Source organism: Pinus tabuliformis, chromosome 2_2 (genome assembly GCF_031772625.1).
Source record: "Pinus tabuliformis cultivar Carrire ecotype Pingquan chromosome 2_2, CPIR1, whole genome shotgun sequence".
Classification (NCBI taxonomy): domain Eukaryota; kingdom Viridiplantae; phylum Streptophyta; class Pinopsida; order Pinales; family Pinaceae; genus Pinus; species Pinus tabuliformis.
Window position 1 is genome coordinate 978,879,180 of NC_142300.1, and position 23,275 is coordinate 978,902,454.

General features: G+C 38.2%; 1 protein-coding gene across 1 annotated transcript; it reads left to right on the top strand.

Moving 5' to 3' along the window:
* The first annotated feature begins 14,798 nt into the window (after positions 1-14,798).
* On the top strand, positions 14,799-15,332 carry LOC149196533 (uncharacterized). Its single transcript, XM_089408316.1, has one exon. It carries the CDS (start codon positions 14,799-14,801, stop codon positions 15,330-15,332), a length of 534 nt encoding a protein of 177 aa, XP_089264442.1.
* Positions 15,333-23,275: the final 7,943 nt, after the last annotated feature.

Consider the following 23,275-nt stretch of genomic DNA (forward strand, 5'->3'; position numbering starts at 1 on the left):
CAACAATATAAATAAGGGGTATAACTACAATAGTAATGGGGTAATCACTAGTATTATAGGGACCCAACAATATATGGTGTTACAATACAGAATATCTCTGCTAAACAATGCGTGGAGGAGCCCATAAATGGCCACCAACCACATTTACACTTAGAAATGGGCCTCTGACACAAATCCAACTGTGTTTTAAATGGATTTGACCTTCTCTGGTACTCTGAGGTCCTCCTTGGGCAGGTGGAGTGAAATACGGGTGAAACCCATAACCATTGAATGCTCTGACTTGATCGGCGGTGTCCTCCTTCCTCCTCGGCCATACTGTGGATTAAATGTAGTCACCGAACAATAAAATGGCTCAATCATGATTGTTTTGCTTATAAACAGTGAAAACGCTGCCAAACTGAGTATTCCCGCCCATTACTGCTTCAATTTGGACTTTAAAAGGTTCAGGCATGGTTCAATCATCTATCGGGTCCGCCTTTCGGGTCGTAATGCATATCTTAACCGGCCAATCCTTTGTTTCTTTATATTTGAAAATACACATAAAACTGTTGCAAAATCATGAAAAATGGCTTTGGCGGACTTGAACAATATATATATTTTACTTCCGAACCCTTTCGGATCCGAGACTCATCGCAATCGGCACCTGCCCAGGCTTCCTTTGTATTTTATTATATTTCGTTATATACAGAAAATGCGCCCAAAACCATTGAAAATGGCTTTAGCGCGGATTTGAAATTTTAACAAAAATCATTCATAATGCCATCAAGTCCGACCCATCAGGTCAGAGGCGTGTCATATGTAAAGGCCCCGTCCCTTTGGCTATCCCGATAGTGAAATACCGATGCGATATATTTTGACTTATGCCTGGAAAACATTAAAAATACGGGAAAAAGGCCGCTGGCGGAACTGAAATAACATAAAATAAAATGTTGAATACCCGTCGGGTCCGGCTCATCGGATCGCCAATATATATGTGCAAAAGGCCCTGCCCCCTTTGAAAGCACCGATGCGATACATCGATGCGATACATCGATGCGATACATCGATGCGATACATCGATGCGATATCGGCGATCGCTCATCGGTGATGTCTTGTGCCCTGTCCCTTGGTGAAGCGCTGATGCCATATCCGCTGATGAGATCTGGACCGTTGATCGGCCAGATCGAACGACTGTGGTTCATTTGGACCTTTAAGCCTATAATTCGGGTTTTTTGCATGGTTTTGGAGTGTCTTTGCCTCCCGATAGCGTATTTTTGCTTTCCCAAGGCTTTTCTTTTGTAACCAACTCGATCGGTGGACGGCTTTTAATCAAAATTTGAAGATTTCAACAGCAACAATGGATCCTTTGGCATGATTTTAAGTGTATTTGCAGCCTTTGAGAGTGTTTTGAATCCATTTTTGATCCTTTTGCATAGCAGAGCTAACAGGTTTAACGGGGACTCGAAAATCTTTTCATATTTAACAAGTCTAAAAAGGGTTTAATGAAGGCTCGTTTTGAGGAACGAGTGGTGTCTAGGGGAGCAACTGGTTCCGGGTAGGTTTGGAACTTCTCAAAACATGGTGATGTGAAGAGGTTGACTAACAGGACCACACTGTTCTTCAAAAGGGTAAACAATCAGGTGGAATCATATGATCGGCCAAAAGGATAGAGGTGATGGGCAGTACACAACCAAGGCTCAAAACGTTGATAGCATGGCAATCACAGAAGTTATTTACTAGAGGCGGGTTCATTTTTTAACGATCTTGAACCTTGCAGAAACTATGCTTGGTACTGGAGGCGGGTTAATTTTTTAACGAGCTTGAACCGTGCGGAAACTATGATCGGTGTGGGTTTCATTGTTTTTACAAGCTTGAAACGAACAAACATATGCTTAGTCTAGTTTCTATTTCTATGGAAGCTCAAAAATAAAAAGCTAGAAATAATAAAGCTAAAAGAGCTAGAAAAAGAAAAAGCTAAAAAGCTAGAAAATGAAAAAAAGAAATGAAAAGTTTGCATGCCCTGAGCATGGTGAAAAGGAGAGTCTCCAGTAGCTATATGGAAACTTACTGTGGTTATGCCAGATGGTTTTGTTCGTAGAGCAGACAAAACACTTGACTTCGTTTTCCAAATAGACAAAGGTGAATGGTGTGTCAGACCAATCACATAACCTACAAGGAAACTTATCTCTACAGGGAAACATATCTTTTCAGCTGGGTTTGTCCGCCAAATAGACAAGGGCGCATGCCCCCTAATCTTCATTACATTCACCAGACTACTTGCGGTAATTAGGTGGATGGAATGAAGGTTGAAGAGACACTATTGATATAAAAGGACCATTTAGGGATGGTGATTGACTTGGAGCTATGCTTGATTTAAGCAAATTTTCGATAAAAGATTGTAAATGGTGGACAAATACATACAAACATTTGCTAATCCTAATCAATGAAGGCTGATCTATGTGATGCAAGTAGGCTTCAGTAATGAGGTACTATTCATAAGTAGCAAAAAAAAACTAAACAGAGCTGAAAACAAGGACAAAAACCCCAAATTTCAAGAATGGAAATAGGTTCAGTCAGTCATCGCACCTAGGCTTTACAGAAACAGGGATGCATCGCACTTTGCACACTTGGGAGGTGCGATGCATACTGGTTGATAGTGACAGATAGTGTGATGGGCCAGGAAGCACAATTGAAGTGGGTTTTTGTTCAAATTTGCAGCTGTTTTTAGTGAGTTAAGCTGAGCTATGATGGATAGTAAAGAGAAAATTATAGAGGAATGTCTTAAGAGGTTACTGAGCTACCAAAAGGGCATCTAGAATGCTTGTAAGCCAAATGTTTAATTCACAAACTAAACCAGAGATTGACTGAAGCAACATTCATCTACTATGCAATTGCAGAGCAAGAGCAATTCGAAGGCTACCTGGCTGACTTTAGGTTCTGTCTATAGTTTATAAAATAAACAATAACAACAAACAAACATCTATTCGATCCCTAGCGGAGTCACCAATTTGTTTCTGGGAAAACTAGTGTCTTTTCGAGCGACTAGCCCTCTAGGTTTGGCAGCTACCCTAGAAACAACAGTTTAAAGCAATTTGTGGTTTCTTCTATGTATAATAGATAAGAGAAAGATAAAGGATCCAACTTGGATCTTTCGTTTGACTCCTTGCTTGATCTCTCCCCCCTTGACAAAGCTTGCAACTCCTCTCCGTACTTATCCTGCTTGGAGAGTAATTGTAGAAACATAGTAACAAAGAACTGTCAAAGCATCTTGATCTATTATATCATAATCATTACAAAACTAGAAATGTAATGAACATACAATGGCATTCATAAATAATAACATTGACAATTGCATAGTTATATGGAAGAAAAATCGAAGAAATTTACTAAATAGAAGGGAGAATTACAACCCAATTGTCTGATCCAGCATCATCCTCCCAACATCAAAGCCCTGTTCACCTCATGAAATAACAAGATCACCCAACAATACAATGCTCTTTCTCAAATACAAACTATCAGCACTTCCTTGCAATTTACAATGTTCTAGCCTCTAGATCTCTTAGATGATGGATCCATTTATAGATGTGTGCAAGGGTGTGAGTCATCTCTGGGTTTTTGATTAGTGTCATTCCACTTGTTGCATTTGGTTCCACTTGGAGATTTCTTGGATCTCTTACTCATCCCGGGGCGAATTTAGAGAGGTAAGTGTCATAGGAGAAGTTTCTAGAAGATTCAATGAGCATCCACTTAGCAAATTGTCTCAGAAATTTGTCCATCCTCACTCATTGCACCCTACATAAAGCCTCATCAGTATGCATTGCACCAAGCTAGTGTATAAGTCAATATGCATCACACCCTGACAGTAGAGCAGTCAGTATGGTCCTGTTTAGGCCAATTCTAGATGGTTTTTCAAGTGGAACTTTTTGGGAATGATGTAATCAGTTGACCATGATCTTTTAGGGTATGAAACAACACTTTTAGGGGTTAAAGAGCCCTATTTTATCGACATATAAGATTGGGGTTGAAGTGCCCAAATATGTCTATAATAGTCAGATGGCTCGGGAGGCAAGTAGGGGTCTTCTCCTATCTTCTTGGATGGTTTTTCCATAATTCGACCTCAAAACAAACCACTACAAGTCGTCCTACAGGATGTCCTAATGCTTCCTACAGGATGTCCTAATGCTTCCTACAGGATGTCCTAATGCTCCTACAGGATCCCCTGTATTTCTACAGGGTCTGGCTGAGAGCAATAGGAGTGATTTTGAAGGTGGTGTAGGGCTTAGGGAAGGTGAATGGTGGGATAAATAAGGCAAGGGGGTGACTAAGGCTTCTTCAGAGCTCAAAACAGAGTTTGTAAGATAGTTGGATTTTCTCAACAAACCTAAAAGGTTGTTCTTATATAAGGATGAATTGTTTAAGGGATGTAGTGGAAAAAGTGATGATCATGGATGGATAAGGTTTGGGTGGGGTTGCTAGTCATGAGATCTCCCTGCACTATTGGAACTCCTGCACTGCATCAATCACTGGCATTTATACATGAATCATGTCAAATAAGGAAGATTTTCAATCAACTAAAGAAAACAAAATTTCATTTTCTAGTTGCCTAGTTTATGCATGGAAATACTTGCAGAATAATGTGAAATACTATGAGATATAATACAAGGTTGAAGATATCGGAAATTAAAATTGAATCCTATTCTTGAAAATTGAAAAGATGCTGGCCTAAGTAGCAAAAAACCCTAAATCCCATGAGAAATCAGAATTCTGCCTTTTTGGGCTACATAGGAGTTCTTTCCTCAAACCATGGTCACTAAAGGGAGAAGTGAGGCCAAATCCACCTGCTAACAGCTTTTTGGTATTTCTTTATCTTTCTAAGCTACTGCTAAAGTAAGGCACAAATGGGAGCAAACTAATTCAAATTCACAACTACTTGTAATGAAATAATGCTAAAACCAATTCAACCATTAATCTATGAAATCAACTAAGCATACAAATACAAGAAAAGGAGCCTTTGCTGCTAGGGTTGGGCCCTAACCCAAAAGCTTCAGCCCTCTAATTCAACTTAGTGCTAGATCGAGGAAATGCTCATTCTCATTAACATATCAGAAAAATTACATAACAATGTCTTCCACAAGTCTTAAACTCGAAAATGCTTAGCGATCTTACATAAAAAATCTGAATCCTAATGAGGCTCTATGCCTCCTTATTTATACAAAGGAAATCTCCAACAACTTCCTTAAATCTAGGGGGCTTGGTTCCAAAATGAACTGGCTCTTTAACTATCACTTGCTCGAATGCCTTTTGATCTTCATGACTCAACTTCTTGCAACTCCGAGCTAGTGTGATTTGATGGAGGAATATTCGAATGAGTGAGGATTAAATGAGGAGGATCTATCTCCTACAATCTCTCTTCCTTGTCTCATTCGAGTTTCTACCCTTAATTAGCCAAAAATTCCATGATTTGCTCTCAAAAACCTGCAATGAATTCACATTAGTCCCCTAGACATAACATCATACTTTTACTCATCTCATTAAGCAAAATATGATTAAAATATGTAAGGAAGTATGAGAAGAGTTGATTTAAATAAGATTGGAGGTGTATTAAGGTCAATTATCTCTTGGTTAATAGAAATATTCATGATCCATCTGCCTTAAATTTAGTTGACTAAATTTCTTTTCAATCAAAGTAAGCTTTAGGTGAGGAGATCATTCTTAAGTGTGCCAAATCTCAATATAGGGTATGTATGCCACCTCCTGGAGCAAGTTTGTATTTCAATGGACCCATTTTAAGTTCCAACTTCCTATTCATGGTAAATGTGTCTTGTAAGGTGCACCCTTTGGTCTAAGCCACTCCTTTCCCCCTAGTGCATATCATGGGCAAGGATACCTTTCCTTATTGTGACAACTTCACAATTGGGTGTATAGAATACTCATAGACCAAATATCTAATATGGAGACACAATCTTGTTGTATGAGGGTTCATGTATGACTTATGATCTTAACGAATAACTCATTTCAACACCAATCCACCAAATTTTAGTTGAAAAGTGATGTATCAAGCCAAGAAACCCTTAGTGTACCAACCTTGAAATAGAGCCCATTTCTTATATTTGTGCCAAATGTTTTATGTAAAAGTTTTTTTATAGTGGTCGAAGATTGTTTTCAAGGCCCATGATTTATGGAATCAATTGATTTAGAACCCAATAGGGAACATTTAATCATTCATACTTATCATGTAAATGTAAAAACCTTATTAAACATGACTAGTTTATAAAACACTAATTGTAAAAAACTTCAAGATATTTCATAAAATTATTCAAATTTATAAGGATTTTTGTAGTTTCTGTAAATTTTTGGTGATTCTTTAGGTGAAAGAAAATTATCTTTAGAAAAATTTTGAAAATAATTTTTTTATAAAAATATGGACATTCATTAATCATTTTAGAAAAGGGGAAAATTTAAATAAACGATGAAATTTAAACTATAAAATATTCCTTGGATCTCAAACCCTTTATTTCCTCCTCAAATTATGTCTTAGATGAGGAGATCATTCCTTGTTGCAGCAAACCTTAAAATTAAGCCCATATCCCATTAATTGGATTAAATATTTCATTAGGAAGATTTTTTCTAGTACCAAAGCCATGTGTCATTTCCCATGTTCCTTAGAAGTAACCCCTTTGGGGCCAAGTCCCCCAGATTTGAACCTTAAATCATGTCTTTTGTAAGGGTACCCTTTATTAGTGCACATAACCGTATAATTATGTGTGTATCCACTTTTCAAACATACATGGTTTTTGAGGGGCATGTCTTCACGTTCAAGTACCTATTTGTGGCCCATGTTCTTAGAAATATTTCTTTTAGGGACCAATCCACTAGTCTCTAGTTTTGAACCATGTTTTGGGTGATGAGACCCTTTCTTAGTTCTCCAAACCTAAGAACCCAACCCATATTCCACTCATAGGCCAAATAATCCTTTTAAAGGGAGTTTCTCATCATTTGGTTGAATTTCATTGTCCATGTTCCTTAGAAGGAGTGCTTACATGGCCTATAACACTAGGTTTTGTCTTTGAATCATGTTTTAAGAGGGAATAATCTTACCTAATGCATCAAACCCAATAATGAGGTTTATATTATTCTCATGGACTCGTGATTACATTTGGAGGACCAACCTTATGTTTTAGGCCCCTATGCATGGCTCATAGTCATCAAATTTTGGCCTTAAACCATGTCCTAGATAAGGAGACCTTTCTTCGGTGCTATAAACCTTAAAGTCACAAATGTATCCCACCCTATGGGGAAAAAATAACATCCCCTATTAGTCATGGAATTCCCTCTAGAGTTATTATCTCATGGCATCAAGTTACGTATGAATGACCCATGTTATTTAAAAGAAGATTCTTTTGGGCCCCACCCCATGGATTAGGGCCATGCTCATTGACCGTTTACCTTAGAGATAGGTTTGTAATTTGGACTTAGCACATATCTTGGGGAAGTAATCCCTTTGTGTGGCAGTCCTAAGAACTAGGTTTCTGTCATACTCAAGGACTAAATAATATTTTGATAGGAATCATATCATGGTGTAAGTCCCCATTCATGGCTAGTGTACCTTACATGTATCTCCTCTATATACTAAGCAATTGGATGTCATCTTTGAAGCATGTCTTTGGATAAAGGACCCATCTTTGTAGCCTTAAATGTCAAAATTGACACTTTGTGACATTCTTCTAGAAAGGTCTCTCTTCACAAGTCTTCTATCATGATATAGATCTGACAATGAGCCATTAGCACTAAAAAAATGTATAATGCCCAATTTTATTAATCTTATCCTCCAAGCATATCTTTAAGAAAAACGCCTTCTATTTTACTACAAGACTCTATATTAAACCTATACCACAACCTTGAACACTTTTTTTCTTTACAAAAAGACTATTTCATAACTGTGATCTATATAGAACTTATTTCTCTTAAAAATAACTTATTATTAAAAATTTAAATTTTCAATAATAATAATAATAATAATAATAAAATCCTCTCTCAATACACCAATTTTCACAAATAACTCATCATTAAAAACTTAAACCTTTGCCTTTTTAAACCTAAAATATACTACATTTTATAATAATTAAAAAAAAAAAAACAAACATCAAAACTCACTTAAACCTATACCCCGTTCTCATGCCAATGATTCTCTTTAAAGAGCCTCCTCGTGGTTCAAAACCCCTTTGATTGTGGCTATCCTTGAGAAGTAGCTCGTTCGGAGCGCAAGCCTTTCTATATAACTCGAGCATGTGTCCTATATTTGTATGCGAATAGGGTCAATCTGATCGTTGGTTTTTGGGTCAAATGGGTATTAAGGTTATTAGGGTCGGAGTGGGTTAAGTTATTAATGCATCAAGTTTAAGAATTGTTGTATATATTTTTGGTGTTATAGTATAATCGTAAAATGTGTTACATGAAAGTTTGAAAATTTGATCGCAAAATTTGATTCATAAAAATCAGAAAATTTTCATAAAAATGAAAAAATTTCATTTGATTGGGAATTTCGTCCAAATTACTTTAATATATTAATAATAACTAAAAACTTAAATTTGTTAGTAAATTAGATGGGACAACTATCACTGATTGTTATCTGCTAATGTTACTGTTAACTACTCCTCTGTAACTACCCACGGCTGGTGGTGCAGATTTGCTTTTGGATTTTGGGCCATTATTTTGTTTTATGTTATTTAAGGGAAACTACTCCTCTGTAATTACTCGCGATTGGTGGTACGTAAAGGGGGAAATTTACCTTTGGATCTTGGGCCATTATCTTGTTTTCTTAAGTGCGAAAAAGTCTTATATTTCAGAAAAATGAGCTCTTAGCCAAACAAAAGTATTTTTAACTTTTCAAAGCAGATTTGCCATTACTTTATTTTCTTAACTGCTAAAAAATTATTATATTCCAAAAAAAAATGAACTCTTAGCCAAAGAAAAACAATCAATTTTAGCTTTTTAAGACATACTCCAAACCAATTTTACATAAAAATTAAAAATATTAATTTTTTGTTTTTTTTAATAAAAATATCTTTATTTGTGAGCCCGACATGTATTTGTAAAATGATTCTATAAGCCATCTATTTATACTTATTTTAAATGTGTACTTCGTTAAATTATCCACTGTTATTCAAGGTTTGCAACTTTTGGATTGCCTCTCTGTCTGCGCAAATATATCGTCCGCTCTCTTCGAATCATCCATCTTCGCAGTGCCATTTTTAATTACGGGTGAAGTTCATAAGTACAATGGGTAGAAAACTGGTTGGTGCCGAGTTTGAAGATGATAACAATAAACTAGTTCGACAATATTCTAAGGCTCCAAGTCCACTAACTAGTCCAATGAAAGAGAAGAAACCAGATGTGAAAAGTGGCGCTTATCGATGAGATTTCTTGATTGGAGAATCTGCGTGAGAAGTAACCCGCGAGAAGTTAAAAGCCGTATCAGATCTGGCGTTGCAAATGCTGTGAGGAGTGTTGTGTGGCAACTCATTTCAGGCAGCCGTGTTCTGCTACTGGCCAACACAGGAATTTACTCAAAGTTCCTATCCAAAAAATCGGAATCAGAGAAAATTATATTAAAAGACGTGCATCGCACTTTGCCATCACATGGATTATTTCAGACTACAGACAGGCTTGGGCACATGGCTCGCAGTAATGTGTTGAAGGCATATTCAGTTTATGACAAAGAGGTGGGGTATACGCAGGGGATGAATTCTTCTAAAATTGTAATTTCAACTGCTGTGCAGTGCCAGCGACCGTAAAACTGTTTCCAGAAAACCAGCCAGACTTCATCGCACTGCTTTTCACGAGCAAGTGGTTTTCCTCCAGAGGGCAGCGATAACATTCATCAGCCGACACGTGGCTGGCAGTGTTGCAAAAGTGGTTTTTCCCGGAGCGTAAAGATCGGCAGGAAGAGCCACGCGATATGGTTCGTCAACCGTCTGATTGAAATCAAGGTTGATGTCCGTCTGATTGAACCAGGGATGTGTACAAGTCTGCACCATGACTTGACGTGAAGTAAAAGTTTAAATTTGACCGTCGATCTGTTAGTAAAGCAATTTAATGAAATTTACTGCAGTCATAATTGTTGGTAAAGTTTTTAATTTTATTAGTTTTTTATCCACGGGAGCATGGGCACAAGTCAATGTATGTAAGTTTTTTTTATTGCATATGTAATGTAAGGGAAGAATGTAGTAGGCCGATTGAAAATGGTGTAGTTGTTCATTTTGTATTGTAATGCGAGGGTAGACGCAGTAGCGTGGATGAAATGTTTTATGCACAGCAGTGCAGAGTTAGTATTATTGGTTGAATATGGAATGAAATATGTGAATTGTTGGTTGAATATGGAATGAAATATGTGAAACTCGCAACAGCGTGAAAGAAAAGTTTTTTTTTGTTATCTTTGTTGTGTGAAAACAAAAGGGAAGCACGCATCAGCGCACAAGTGAAGAATTTTCACACAGCAATGTGAATGTTTTCTTTGGGAATACGCAGCCACGCGTATGCAATGTTTTGTTGATGTAATGAAATTGAAGCACGCATCACCGCGCATATGAAAAAAATTACACAGCAGTGAAATGTAATTTTCTCTTTGTAATGCACAACAGCGTAGAGAAGTTTTTAGTTGTCTGTTGTTGAAATGTAAGAGAGGCACAACAGCACGATAGCAAGAAGGAGAAGCACAACAGTGCGAATATAAGTAGTGTGAATGTAAGAAAATTTTCACACAGCAGTGTAAATCCTTGCAGTGAAAGACAAAGTAATTTTTTTTTTTTTTTTTTTTTTTTTTTTGTGGAACTGAAGCGTTCCTTGGAGAATCCCTCTGAGAGAGGAAGAGCCATTTTGTAACAGCAATTTTTTTTTTATGAATACAAGTTTCTCTTTGTGCATGTGGAAAAAATCTGTCTCTCTATGTCAAAAACAGCTTCCCTGTGTTCAGATCCTGTGTGTTAAAAACAGAGCATTGTTCTCTGTTCATATTTTTGTTTTGGAATTAAACAGAAAATTCCCAACATGGTATCAGAGCTTGTCTAGGCTCTTTGAAGGTGTCACAGATGCTGAAGGAAGGATTTCTTGCTGCTGCAGCTTCTCCAGCAGAGTGAAGACTCAATAAAAAAAAATCCAAGGTATTTTTCAAGTTAGTTTGTGTGTTACTGCTGAGGACAGTCAGTTATTTTAGAACACAAATGGTGAGGTCAAGGAAGAAAGTCTCCAATCCTCCTAAGGATGTGTCTCCCTCTACTACTAAAATAGAAGACAATCAATTTGATGAGGCTCCAAGGCTCAATGGGAACTTTAATATATGGGAAGCAAAAATGAGGACTATCTTACAGTCTCATGGGATTGAAATTTGGGAATCAGTGATTGATGATAGCAGGATGGATAGAGAATCCAAGGAGTACAATGCAAAAGCAGCAAAGACAATCTTGAATGGACTACTTGATTCTGTAAAAAAGAATCTTGGAAAACATTCATCAACAAAGGATATATGAGACAAACTTCATGACCTTCACTCAAAAGGAGCACTGACCATGACCATCAATCAAAAAGGAGATCTTGAACCCATCATAGAAGCTGAAAATGAGAATGATGACATCAAGGCTGAAGCAGACCTAGAAGATGAAAAGAATGAAAAGGACTTTGTAGAAGAACTCCTTGCTCAACTTATGACTGCCATGGAAGAGATTAACAATTTGAAAAAGGAAAATGAGGCACTTAAGAAGATAGCTCCATTTGGTAACCAAGATCAAATAAGGAAGAAAGTTGACCTCATCAAGCTTCAAGTACAAGAAAGGGACGAAGAGCTTGCCAAGCTTAAGAAGGAATTTCATCAAAGCAAAAGGAAGCATCATGAAGAAGTCATATCCATGACAAATCAATTGAATAAAACAAAGAAGCAGGAAAATACCTTGTCAAGTCAACTTGAACAAAGGCACAAGAGCGTGAACAAACTTGAAGAAGAGATTGGTCAGTACAAGGTAGAGGTCTCCTCCCTTAAGTCTCAATTACAAGAAGCCAGGAAATAGGCACAAGAAGCTGAGAAGAAAATGGAGAGCAATCAAGCAAAGAATAAAGAAATCTTCAAAATGAAGTCAGATATCATCTCCCTTAAAATATTAGCAGCTGAAGCTACTCGTAGCAAGGAAGAAACTGAGGAACAACTTGCAAAGAATAATAATGAGTGTGAAAGATTGGAAGAAGAGATTGTTCTCCTCAGAAAAAAGGTTGAAGGGATGAACAAAATCATGAAGAGCTCTCAAGCCTTGGATGACATGCTCAGCTATCACAGATGTCCATCTGATAAATCAGGACTTGGGTATGAAGTTGAACCCTCAAACAAGAATGAAAATGCTTTAAACAAAAGAGATGTGAAGAAGCCAGAAAGAAATGGTGATGCTCCTAGTTCCAGCAAAGGCAAGGAGAAAAATCAAGGCTACAATAGAAGAAATCCTATTCCAAGAAGAAATCTTGCTCCAAGTAGAAAACCAGCTCCAAAAAGAAATGTAGATGATGTCAAAGAGGCAAGAGGCAATGATTATCATCAAAGGATCTCAAGGCAGAAAGGCTTCAGAAGTACATCAAGGAAACCTCCATCTCCCAGGTACCAAAGTTCATTTTTTGGTTATTGTTATTCTTGTTCAAACTTTGGTCATATGGCAAAAGACTATAAAGCATCTCATAGAGATAGATGTTATAGTCTCCGACAACCTCCAAGAAACAATTTTACAGGAAGAAATCATGAAATCTTATTCATGAACAATGTAGAATGCTTCAAGTGTCATAACATTGGTCATATGGCACGTGATTGTAACTTAACATGGGCTCTGACACAAGCTAGAACCATGCAAAAGAAGAAAGTTACACAAGTATGGAGAAGGAAGGAAATACAATACGAAAGTCCTTTGAGCTCTCCAGCCAATCTAAGTTTTTTTTCAGAAGACTCTGTTAAAAGGAGATGATGCATACAGTTAGGGGGAGCCTGTAATTCTTGATCATTATCGCTGAAGCTATTAGTGAATGGGTTCTTATGAAATCCTTGCTGAACTATATTTTTTTGATGAAGATCTTCTTATAGGGGAGAGATATGGAATTAAATCTGCCATAAGAGCAGAGAAGAAAAGGTTGCAGGATAGCTTGGAGATGCAAAGGTTGGAAATCTTGTCTGAGGCAGAGAGAAAGAGGATATTACATAATGATCAGAATACTTTTGCAGCTGCTATGGCATCTAAAGGAACATCTAAGGAACTGAGAGCAAATGACCCACTGATTTTCCCAGAAAGCACAAGTGCAGATCATGCCCCAATGGATATAGCCAGCTGCAAAGACAGTACTCTGATTCTCCAGAATAGTAATCAGGCACAATTTTGTGGGTCAGGATTGATTGGAGTGCTTGAACACAGCAGTGAGAGCGATGAAAGGAAAGCTGATACGAATAGGCATAAAAGTTTTGAATTTTTGATGAAATGTCTGGGTATGACTGATAACCCAGTAGTTGAAATTAAAGGGGAGTGTTGAAATTGTAATTTCAACTGCTGTGCAGTGCCAGCGACCATTAAACGGCGACCGTAAAACTGTTTCCAGAAAAACAGCCAGACTTCATCGCACCGCTTTTCATGAGCAAGTGGTTTTCCTTCAGAGGGTAGCGATAACATTCATCAGCGGACACATGGCTGGCAGTTTTGCAAAAGTGGTTTTTCTCGGAGCGTAAAGATCGGCAGGAAGAGCCACGCGATATGGTTCGTCAGCGATCTGATTGAAATCAAGGTTGATGTCCATCCGATTGAACCAGGGCTGCATACAGGTCTGCACCATGACTTGACGTGAAGTAAAAGTTTAAATTTGACCGTCGGTCTGTCAGTAAAGCAATTTAATGAAATTTACTGCAGTCGTAATTGTTGGTAAAGTTTTTAATTTTATTAGTTTTTTATCCACGGGAGCATGGGCACAAGTCAATGTACGTAAGTTTTTTTATTGCATATGTAATGTAAGGGAAGAATGTAGCAGGGCGATTGAAAATGGTGTAGTTGTTCATTTTGTATTGTAATGTGAGGGTAGACGCAGCAGCTTGGATGAAATGTTTTATGCACAACAGTGCAGAGTTAGTATTTCTGGTTGAATATGGAATGAAATATGTGAAACTCGCAGCAGCACGAAAGATTTTTTTTTTTTGTTATCTTCGTTGTGTGAAAACAAAAGGGAAGCACGCATCAGCACACAAGTGAAGAATTTTCACACAGCAGTGTGAATGATTTCTTTGGGAATACGCAGCCACGCGTATGCAATGTTTTGTTGATGTAATGAAATTGAAGCACGCAACAACACGCATATGAAAAAAATTACACAGCAGTGAAATGTAATTTTCTCTTTGTAATGCACAATAGTGCAAAGAATTTTTTAGTTGTCTGTTGTTGAAATGTAAGAGAGGCGCAGCAACGCGATAGCAAGAAGGAGAAGCACAGCAGTGCGAATATAAGCAGTGTGAATATAAGAAAATTTACACACAGCAGTGTAAATCCTTGCAGTGAAAGACAAAGTAATTTTTTTTTTTTGTGTGGAACTGAAGCGTTCCTTGGAGAATCCCTCTGAGAGAGGAAGACCCATTTTGTAACAGTAGTTTTTTTTTATGGATACAAGTTTCTCTTTGTGCATGTGGAAAAACTCTGTTTCTCTGTGTCAAAAACAGCTTCCCTGTGTTAAGATCCTGTGTTAAAAACAGAGCATTGTTCTCTGTTCATATTTTTGTTTTGGAATTAAATAGAAAATTCCCAACAAATTTTGTAGCAGGGATGTTTCTGCTTTACATGAATGAAGAAGAAGCCTTTTGGGTTATGGTGGCACTGCTAAAAAACATGCAAACGCAAGGTGTGTATTTAGAAGCTCTGCCTCTTCTCCACCAATACTTTTTTCAGTTCAAAATGCTTGTGAAGGAGAAGCTGCCCCTGCTGGGTAAACATTTTGAGGAGCAGATGATCACGCCATTGATGTATGCAAGCAGCTGGTTCATGACTGTTTTCTCTGCAGATTTGCCGTTTGCATTAGTTGTTCGGATTTGGGATGTTTTTCTGTACGAGGAGATGAAGACAGTTTTCAGAGTGGCTGTGGCTCTGCTCTTTGAGGGTCTCTTAAGCTTACTGCGAGAATTCCCAAAGGATGGCTTAGATGCAATCACTCTGATGAAAATGGCATGTTCTTTGAAGCTTAAGAAAAGGTTGCAAGAACTGGAGTTAGATTATCTGGTAAATAAGGATCAAACATCGACTTCGAGTGATGGATGGACCTCCATTAAAGCAAATAATAAAAGGTCAGCGAATCGTATATAAAATTTAACAGAAACTATAGCCAATGGATGGACCCTGATTAATCCGCTTCATAAGCTTAAGAAAGCAAGGCTAGAGAGTCATAGATCATGATTAATTCATATCATAGGATTAATAAACTAAGGCTAGAGAATGAGTGTTGTAACGTAGTGTTTTGTTGATTGTTGGACTCCGTCTTAGGGTAACATAGAACATAGAGTCAGAGAGACCAAAGATCTGTTCTTAGTTTAACATGTGTTTTTCTCGTATTTCATGTGTGAAACTCACTTACATGAAGTTTACAATGTTTCTAACCATGGTTTATATTGGACTTTATGTATTAGAGTCAAAGTAATATAATTATTGTTAATTAGTTTTTATTTATTGATTATATGTTTGATCTATTGAAAGTTCTAAGCTTTTCGCAGGAAGTTTACAACGCTGCTAACAATGGTTTATATTGGACTTTATGTATTAGAGTGGAAGTAATATAATTATTGTTAATTAGTTTTTATCTATTGATAATTTGATGTATTGAAAGTTATAAGGTTTTTCACAGGAAGTTTACAACGTTTCTAACCATGGTTTATATTGCACTTTATGTATTAATGTCAAAGTAATATAATTAATGTTAATTAATTTTTATATATTGATCATAGGTTGGATTTATTGAAAGTTATAAGCTCTTTCATAGGTTAACATGTTAAAGATAAGCATAGCGACACATGTTCTGAAAATGATGCGTAGATTTTGATTAAATTTTTTTATAGTCTACCTTCGTATAATTATAAATTATACAGCTTTTTTTCAGTGGTGTTTTAGTTTTTTTCTATTTTTCATTTCACTATAAATATTATGGGAGATTTGTTCTTGTTTGAGAAATATTGGGAGATTTGTTCTTGTTTGAGAAATATTTGTTTTCTTCATGATGTTTGCAATAATAAAGAGATAATTCTGATGTTCTAACTTATGTTTACTTGTTTTATTGAAGAAAATTAAGTTTTTCTTTTTCTCAATATCAATGAGATATCATAATTATTTTTAAACTTAGTTGTGATAGTACTATTAATAGTGTTGATATTGTGTATCCTCTTTTAGAGATCCACCACAATGGATATAGAATGTAGTATATTTGGTTCATCCTCTCTTGAACCTTTATATTACATGTATTTCACTAATGTTTTCTAATGTTAAAGGGAGCATCTCTTTCTTTGTGTTGTAGCATATTCACCATGAGTAACTAACTAGACATCTCTTGAACCTTTAGAGTACACCTATTTCATTAATGTTTTCTAATGTGAGAGGGAGCGTCCAATTTATACAATAAGTGCCTTGTTGTAGCTTATTCACAATGAGTAATTGACTAGCCCTTTCTTGCACCTTTAGAGTACACACATTTCAGTAATGTTTTCTGATGCTATAAGGAGCATCTCTTTCTTCGTGTTGTCCTTATTGTAGCTGATTCATTATGAGTAACTTACTAGCCTTTCAAAGGACAAGATAAGGTATACTTCATTCAAATTTAAGATTGTTTATTGCAAAGTACTTCTACCTTTGCTTAATCTTCCTCTATGACTCCCTAATAGTATAACACCATCAAACATTAGAACCATGCAAAATCATTGGGATAAATAGACTATTATGGAAAAACTTCTTTTTTCTGTCAAATGATATTCTATACAAATATTTTTGAAACCAAAGTAAACTTTCAAATATCCATTATTTTGTTTCCTAACATTATATTTCCAATTTAACATATGGTATATGTCAATTCCAATATACTTATAAGAAAGGATTTAATCTAAATTTTTACAATTAGAAATAAAATTGTGACATACTTAGACCTAATGATTATTTTCTTTATTTTATTAGTGTTAACAAATATACCATAAGCATGAACTAGGTAGTTAACCAAAAGCATGAGTGAATTAACATGAATAATGAGAGACTTACTATCATTGCTTTACAAAAATTAATGACGATACTTCAATTAGGAAATTAGATTACACTAGAGATATAATTTCTTGGTTAAATCATTAGGGGTAGTAGCATCTTCCTTCACACAATTCCATGCTAGAGTAGTCTCCATGGGTTTTCATCTCTCCATGTGTGTTATGCTCTTAACCTGCAAGACGAAACTAGATTACCAAATATGTGAAGAAATATACCCAGAACATAGAACAGTGAGAAATAACAGCAAGTATTTTATTATTTAGAAAGCAATGTTCACTTGCCTCTTCGAGGGGGAAACCTCCAATAGAGTAGAGCTCGATTACAAAATAAGACACGATGCTCCTCGCAGGGAGTCTCTATCCTTTATATAGGATTCATACATGCAATACCATGGTTCTTATTAATACCATCTATCTAATACCATGGCCCATTTGCAACTAACTGTGGTCTTGTCATTAAATGTGGGTTAACCACTTACAATTATTAATATGGGCTTTATTGACTCTTTACTAACTATAACTATGACTCGATCCTATTACATAATTAAGGGGGTTAGGGTGGGACCCTAACATGCCCTCCCCCATAAGAATAGCCTTGTCCTCAAGGCTGAAGCTGCGGAAATTTATGAAGAATAGTGGTTGGTTCCCAGGTTGCATCTTCCGGAGAGGTGTCTTTCCACTTGACGAGGACTTCCTTAATCATGCGACCATGCAGGTGTTGTTCTTGTGTGTCCAGGACCTGTTCAGGTTGGAGCCAGATTGACCCTTCTTCATCCAGTTTAGGTAGACTGGTTTGAATTCTACAATTGTTCCCAATCACTTTCTTGAGGCATGAGACATGGAAAACTGGATGGATTTTTGCAGTGGGTGGCAAAGCTAGCTTGTAGGCCACTTCTCCAATGTGCTGAAGTACTTGATACGGTCCGTAGAATTTTGGAGAGAGTTTCTGATAACCCTTGTCTTTGAGTGATGTTTGCTTATATGGTTGCAACCTCAAAAATACCTGATCCCCTTCTTGAAATTGGCATTCTGAGCGATGTTGATCTACCTGTTGCTTCATGCGGTTTTGAGCTTGATGAAGATTCTCTCTAAGATGGGCTAGCATGGTTGTGTGGTTCTGTAGGAGTTGATCCACTGCTTGTACCTTCGAGCACCCCTTGATATAAGAAGTAGGGGAAGGAGGGAGTTGACCATAAACTGCTTCATATGGAGTCATTTTGGTGGTGGCATGATAGTTGGTGTTATACCACCATTTAGCTAGAGGTAACCACTGTACCCAGAGATGTTGCTTTTCTGAAGTGAAACACCTAAGGTAGGTTTCCAGACATTTGTTGACTGCTTCAGTTTGACCATTAGTTTGTGGATGATAGGAAGTACTGAGTTGTAGTTGGGTACCTTGTAGCCGGAAGAGTTCCTGCCAAAAGTTATTGGTGAAGATCGGGTCACGATCAGACACAATGGAAGTGGGCATGCCATGCAATTTGAAGATCTGATCCAGGAAAGATTGAGCGACCAAAGTTGGTGTAAAAGAGTGGGGTAGGGCGCAAAAATGAGCATGCTTAGAAAGTCTGTCCACAACCACCATGATGACTGACTTATTTCCTGGCTTTGGAAGACCTATAATGAAATCCATAGAAACCTTCGTCCATATTGATGCCGGAATGGGCAATGGTTGTAATGTGCCTAGTGCTTTGACTGTTTCTCCTTTGTGGCACTGATAGACGTCACATTTAGCTACAAAAGTAAGAATGTCCTTTTTCATGCCCGTCCAAAAAAACGCTCTTCGAGTGTGAGCATACGTCTTCTGAAAGCCTGAATGTCCTACAGTGGGAGATGAGTGCAACTCCGCCAAAATGCGGCTTTTGAGGGTGGATGTTGGTGATATTACGACTCTGTCCTTGTAGCGAAGAATCTCATCCTGCCACGAGTAGCCCTCTGTGGAATTTGGATCCACCTGCAATTGAGTAATGAGTTGGGAGAGCTAGGGATGTGAAAACCATTCCTTGCGAGCTTCTTTAATCCATTCTGAAATGGGAACGGAAATTGCGAGCAGGGTACTTTCCTCCTCAAATTGGCGAGATAATGCATCTGCTACAATATTTTCGCGCCCTTTCTTGTAAATTATCTCATAATCATATCCCAGTATTTTGGTGAGCCATTTATTTTGTTGTGGTGAGGATAGGCATTGCTCCAAAAAATATTTAAGGCTTTGATGGTCTATGCGGATTTGGAAGCGTCGACCCAATAAGTACAGTCGCTAGGTATCTACTGCATGTAAGATGGCCATCATCTCCTTCTCATAAGTAGATTGTCCCAGATTCTTCCCACTTAGTTGTTGGCTTGTGAAGGCCAAGGGTCAACCTTGCTGCATTAAGACCGCCCTAATACCCATACCCAAAGCATCACATTCAATGACAAAAGATTTGGTGAAGTCGGGTAGTGTTAAGACTGGAGTGGAACACATGGCATTTTTGAGAGCTATAAAGGCCTGTTTTGCTTCATCATTCCAGAGGAATCAATTTTTCTTGAGAAGTTGAGTGAGGGGCCTCGCAATGCTACCATAATTGCAGACAAATTTGCGATAGTAGTCCGTGAGACCCAAAAATCCTCTCAGGCTCTACAAGGTCTTAGGTTGAGGCCAATCTTGCATTGCCTGGATCTTTTTGGGGTCCACCCTGACACCTTCATGCCCCACAATGTGGCCCAAATACTCAACTTCTTCCATGCCAAAAGAACACTTGGACATCTTAACAAATAATTTATGCTCGCAGAGCAATTGCAAGAGCAGATCTACATGTTGAAGATGTGCAGCCCAAGTGCGACTGTAGATGAGGATGTCATCAAAGAAAACAAGGATAAATTTTTTGAGATATGGTTTGAGCAGGTTGTTCATAAGGCTCTGAAAAGTGGATGGGGCATTACAAAGTCCGAATGGCATGACCAGGAAATCATAATGGCCTTCATGAGTTTGGTAAGTAGTCTTTGGAATGTCGACTTCTTTCATGCGAATTTGGTGGTAGCCTGAGCGAAGATCAAGCTTAGTGAAGAATTGAGCCCCATTTAGTTCATCTAGCAAATCATCAACAACTGAGATGGGAAATTTATCTTTGACTGTCAACTTATTAAGGGCCCTGAAGTTTGGACACATATGCCATTACCCATATTTCTTGAGCACCATGACCACCGGTGATGAATAAGGACTAATGCTGGGACGAATGATGCCTGCTTCCAAAAGTTCGTTGATTATTTTTTCTATTTCATTCTTTTGGGTGAACGGATATCTATATGGGCGCACATTTGGTGGTTGGGCCCCTGGGACCAAAGTGATGCTATGATCATGTTCCCCTCTCGAGGGTGGAAGCTCATGAGGCTTGTCAAAGATTGGCAGATGGTTATTTAAGATCTATTGCATCTCAGGATGAATCTGAATAGAATTGGGTTCGAAGGCCTGGATGGCATTAAATTGAGCTATAACTCCACGATGGCCCTTTTCTAACAGTTTTTCCATCCGATGTGAGCTAATGATAGAGGGAGCTCCCGCTTGGGGTTCGTGGAGGGTATGTGTGTGGTTGTTCTGCTTAAATCTCATATATAATTCCTAGAAATCCATTGTGATTGGGCCAAGAGTGCGAAGCCATTCAACACCTAGGACAATGTCACACCCACCCATGTGTATGGCAAACATGTGGGTCCTTAACTGATAATCCCCCATTTGAAGTTTGACATTTTCACAGCGGCCTTCACATTTCATTGTTCCCCCATCAACAATTTGGACTTGGAAGTTAGAAACTGCTCATGCAAAGTAATGCACTGCTTCCGCGACTCTTTGATGGATAAAATTATGTGTACTTCCACTATCAATCAAGACTACTACTGGGCGATGCTTAATAAAACATCTGATTTTGGGAGTTTGAGGCGAATAAATCCCTGTCAAGGCATGCAGCGAAATAACTGGTTCTTCAGGTACATTTTCCTTCTGGTTGTCCTCTTCTTCCTCCTCTAGTTCCTCAAGTGGTGGGGCTTCCTCCGATGAACTTTGATCAGTAGCATCAATTTGAAAGAATTTGGGCTCCTTGCATTTATGCCCTGGGGAGTATTTTTCATCACAGTAGTAATATAATCCTTGCTTTCTTCTTTCCTCCATTTCTGCAGGTGACACCTTTTGAACCTTGAGTGTTTGGGTAGTGCTATGAGCTTGTGGGGGGTGACTCTTGGTGGTGAAATTTGGGCGATTGAACTGGGCCGCTAACGCACGTTCTACTTCACAAGCTATCTTGCAAGCCTCCAGCCATGAGGGAGGGTGGTGTAGTCAGACGTGGGCTCGGATGTGGGCTTGTATGGCTTCTTTAAGACCATTGATAAAGCATTCCATGTAGAACTCATCTTGTAGACCTCTAGTGTGAAAAGCTAAGGCTTCAAAGGCTGTAATATATTCATCCATTGTTCCTATTTGTCAGAGCTTAGTGAGACGACCCAAAAAGGCAGAGTCATGGTCAAAGCGATCCATAAGAGCTTTTTTGAATGTCTCCCAAGTCAAGGGCCTTCCATAGCAACGTTGATGCCATTGCCACCATTGCCATATTTCATTATCCAAGTACATGATACATGGTACTCCTTGCTTAGGAATACTGCAGTCGCTGAATCTCGGAAATGTCAATGCTGCCAAAAGTCCTGCGAAAATCGCGCCTAGGTATAGGAACCCACACAACTACTCAGATCTGGATGGCGGATCTGAGGGATTTTAGAAATCTGAATGGTTGATCTGATAGATCTGAATGGCGGAACTAATTGCTGCTGAGGATTTGATGGATCTAATAGATATGAATGGCTGTTCTGATAAATCTGAATGGTGGAACTGATTGCTGCTGCTACTGCAAAACCCCACTTGTGAGAAATGATCTAGTAGAGATTATGTGTAATCTCGAGATAGAGAAGGGAACTATGGTCTCTAGGATTGTGAGGTGCTACAGATCACAATATACATAAGGGTCTGACAGTAGTAATCGGCCCAATTTTTCAGGGCACTAACCAAGGAGATCAACCGTACCCTTAGCCGTATGACCCGACTACCCTATCGTACGGGCGAGTAATCTCTCCAAGTGCTGTTCTCAGTGTACTGTAGCAGTAAGACAGACGACGCTTTATCTATGGTGAGGTTTCAAGGGAGCTAGGGGGCTTCTGATATACCTAGAAGGTACTTGGACGACAGTTCGTGTGCTGTTCTATCTAATGCACTACTACTCAAAGGGGTACCCACAGGGGTTACAAGGGAGTCCAACAAGCATGACCACCTCTTGTATTTCCTGTGTGCATGCCTCCCGAAATCTGTAGGTTTATGCACTCAACGACAGATCCCGTGGTTTAAAGACGCCGGAACACATCTCTAGCCAAAAAAAAAAATTGCTAAAAAATGGAGATCCCACCGGCCCTGGAAAGCGCTATGATACCACTTGTTATGCTCTTAACTTGCAAGACGATACCAGAATACCAAATATGCGAAGAAATATACCCAGAACATAGAACAGTGAGAAATAACAGCAAGTATTTTATTATTCAGAAAGTAGTGTTCACTTGCCTCTTCGAGGGGGCAACCTCCAATAGAGCAGAGCTCGATTACAAAATAAGACACGATGCTCCTTGCAGGGAGTCTCTATCCTTTATATAGGATTCATACATGCAATACCATGGGGCAATACCATGGTTCTTATTAATACCATCTATCTAATACCATGGCCCATTTGCAACTAACTATGGTCCCGTCATTAAATGTGGGTTAACCACTTACAATTATTAATATGGGCTTTATTGACTCCTTACTAACTATAACTATGACCCGATCCTATTACATAAATAAGGGAGTTAGGGTGGGACCCTAACAATGTGGCACTTCTTCATTATCTCGTTGGCATACTTGCCCTAAGAGACAAAGAGTTCCTGATATCCTTAACATACTTCCATACCAAGTAAATAATGCAAGAGCCCTAGGTCCTTCATCTCGAATTCTCTTATAAGATC

Coding starts and splice junctions, on each gene's coding strand:
- LOC149196533 (XM_089408316.1), top strand. CDS start 14,799: ATGTTTCTGCTTTACATGAATGAAGAAGAAGCCTTTTGGGTTATGGTG.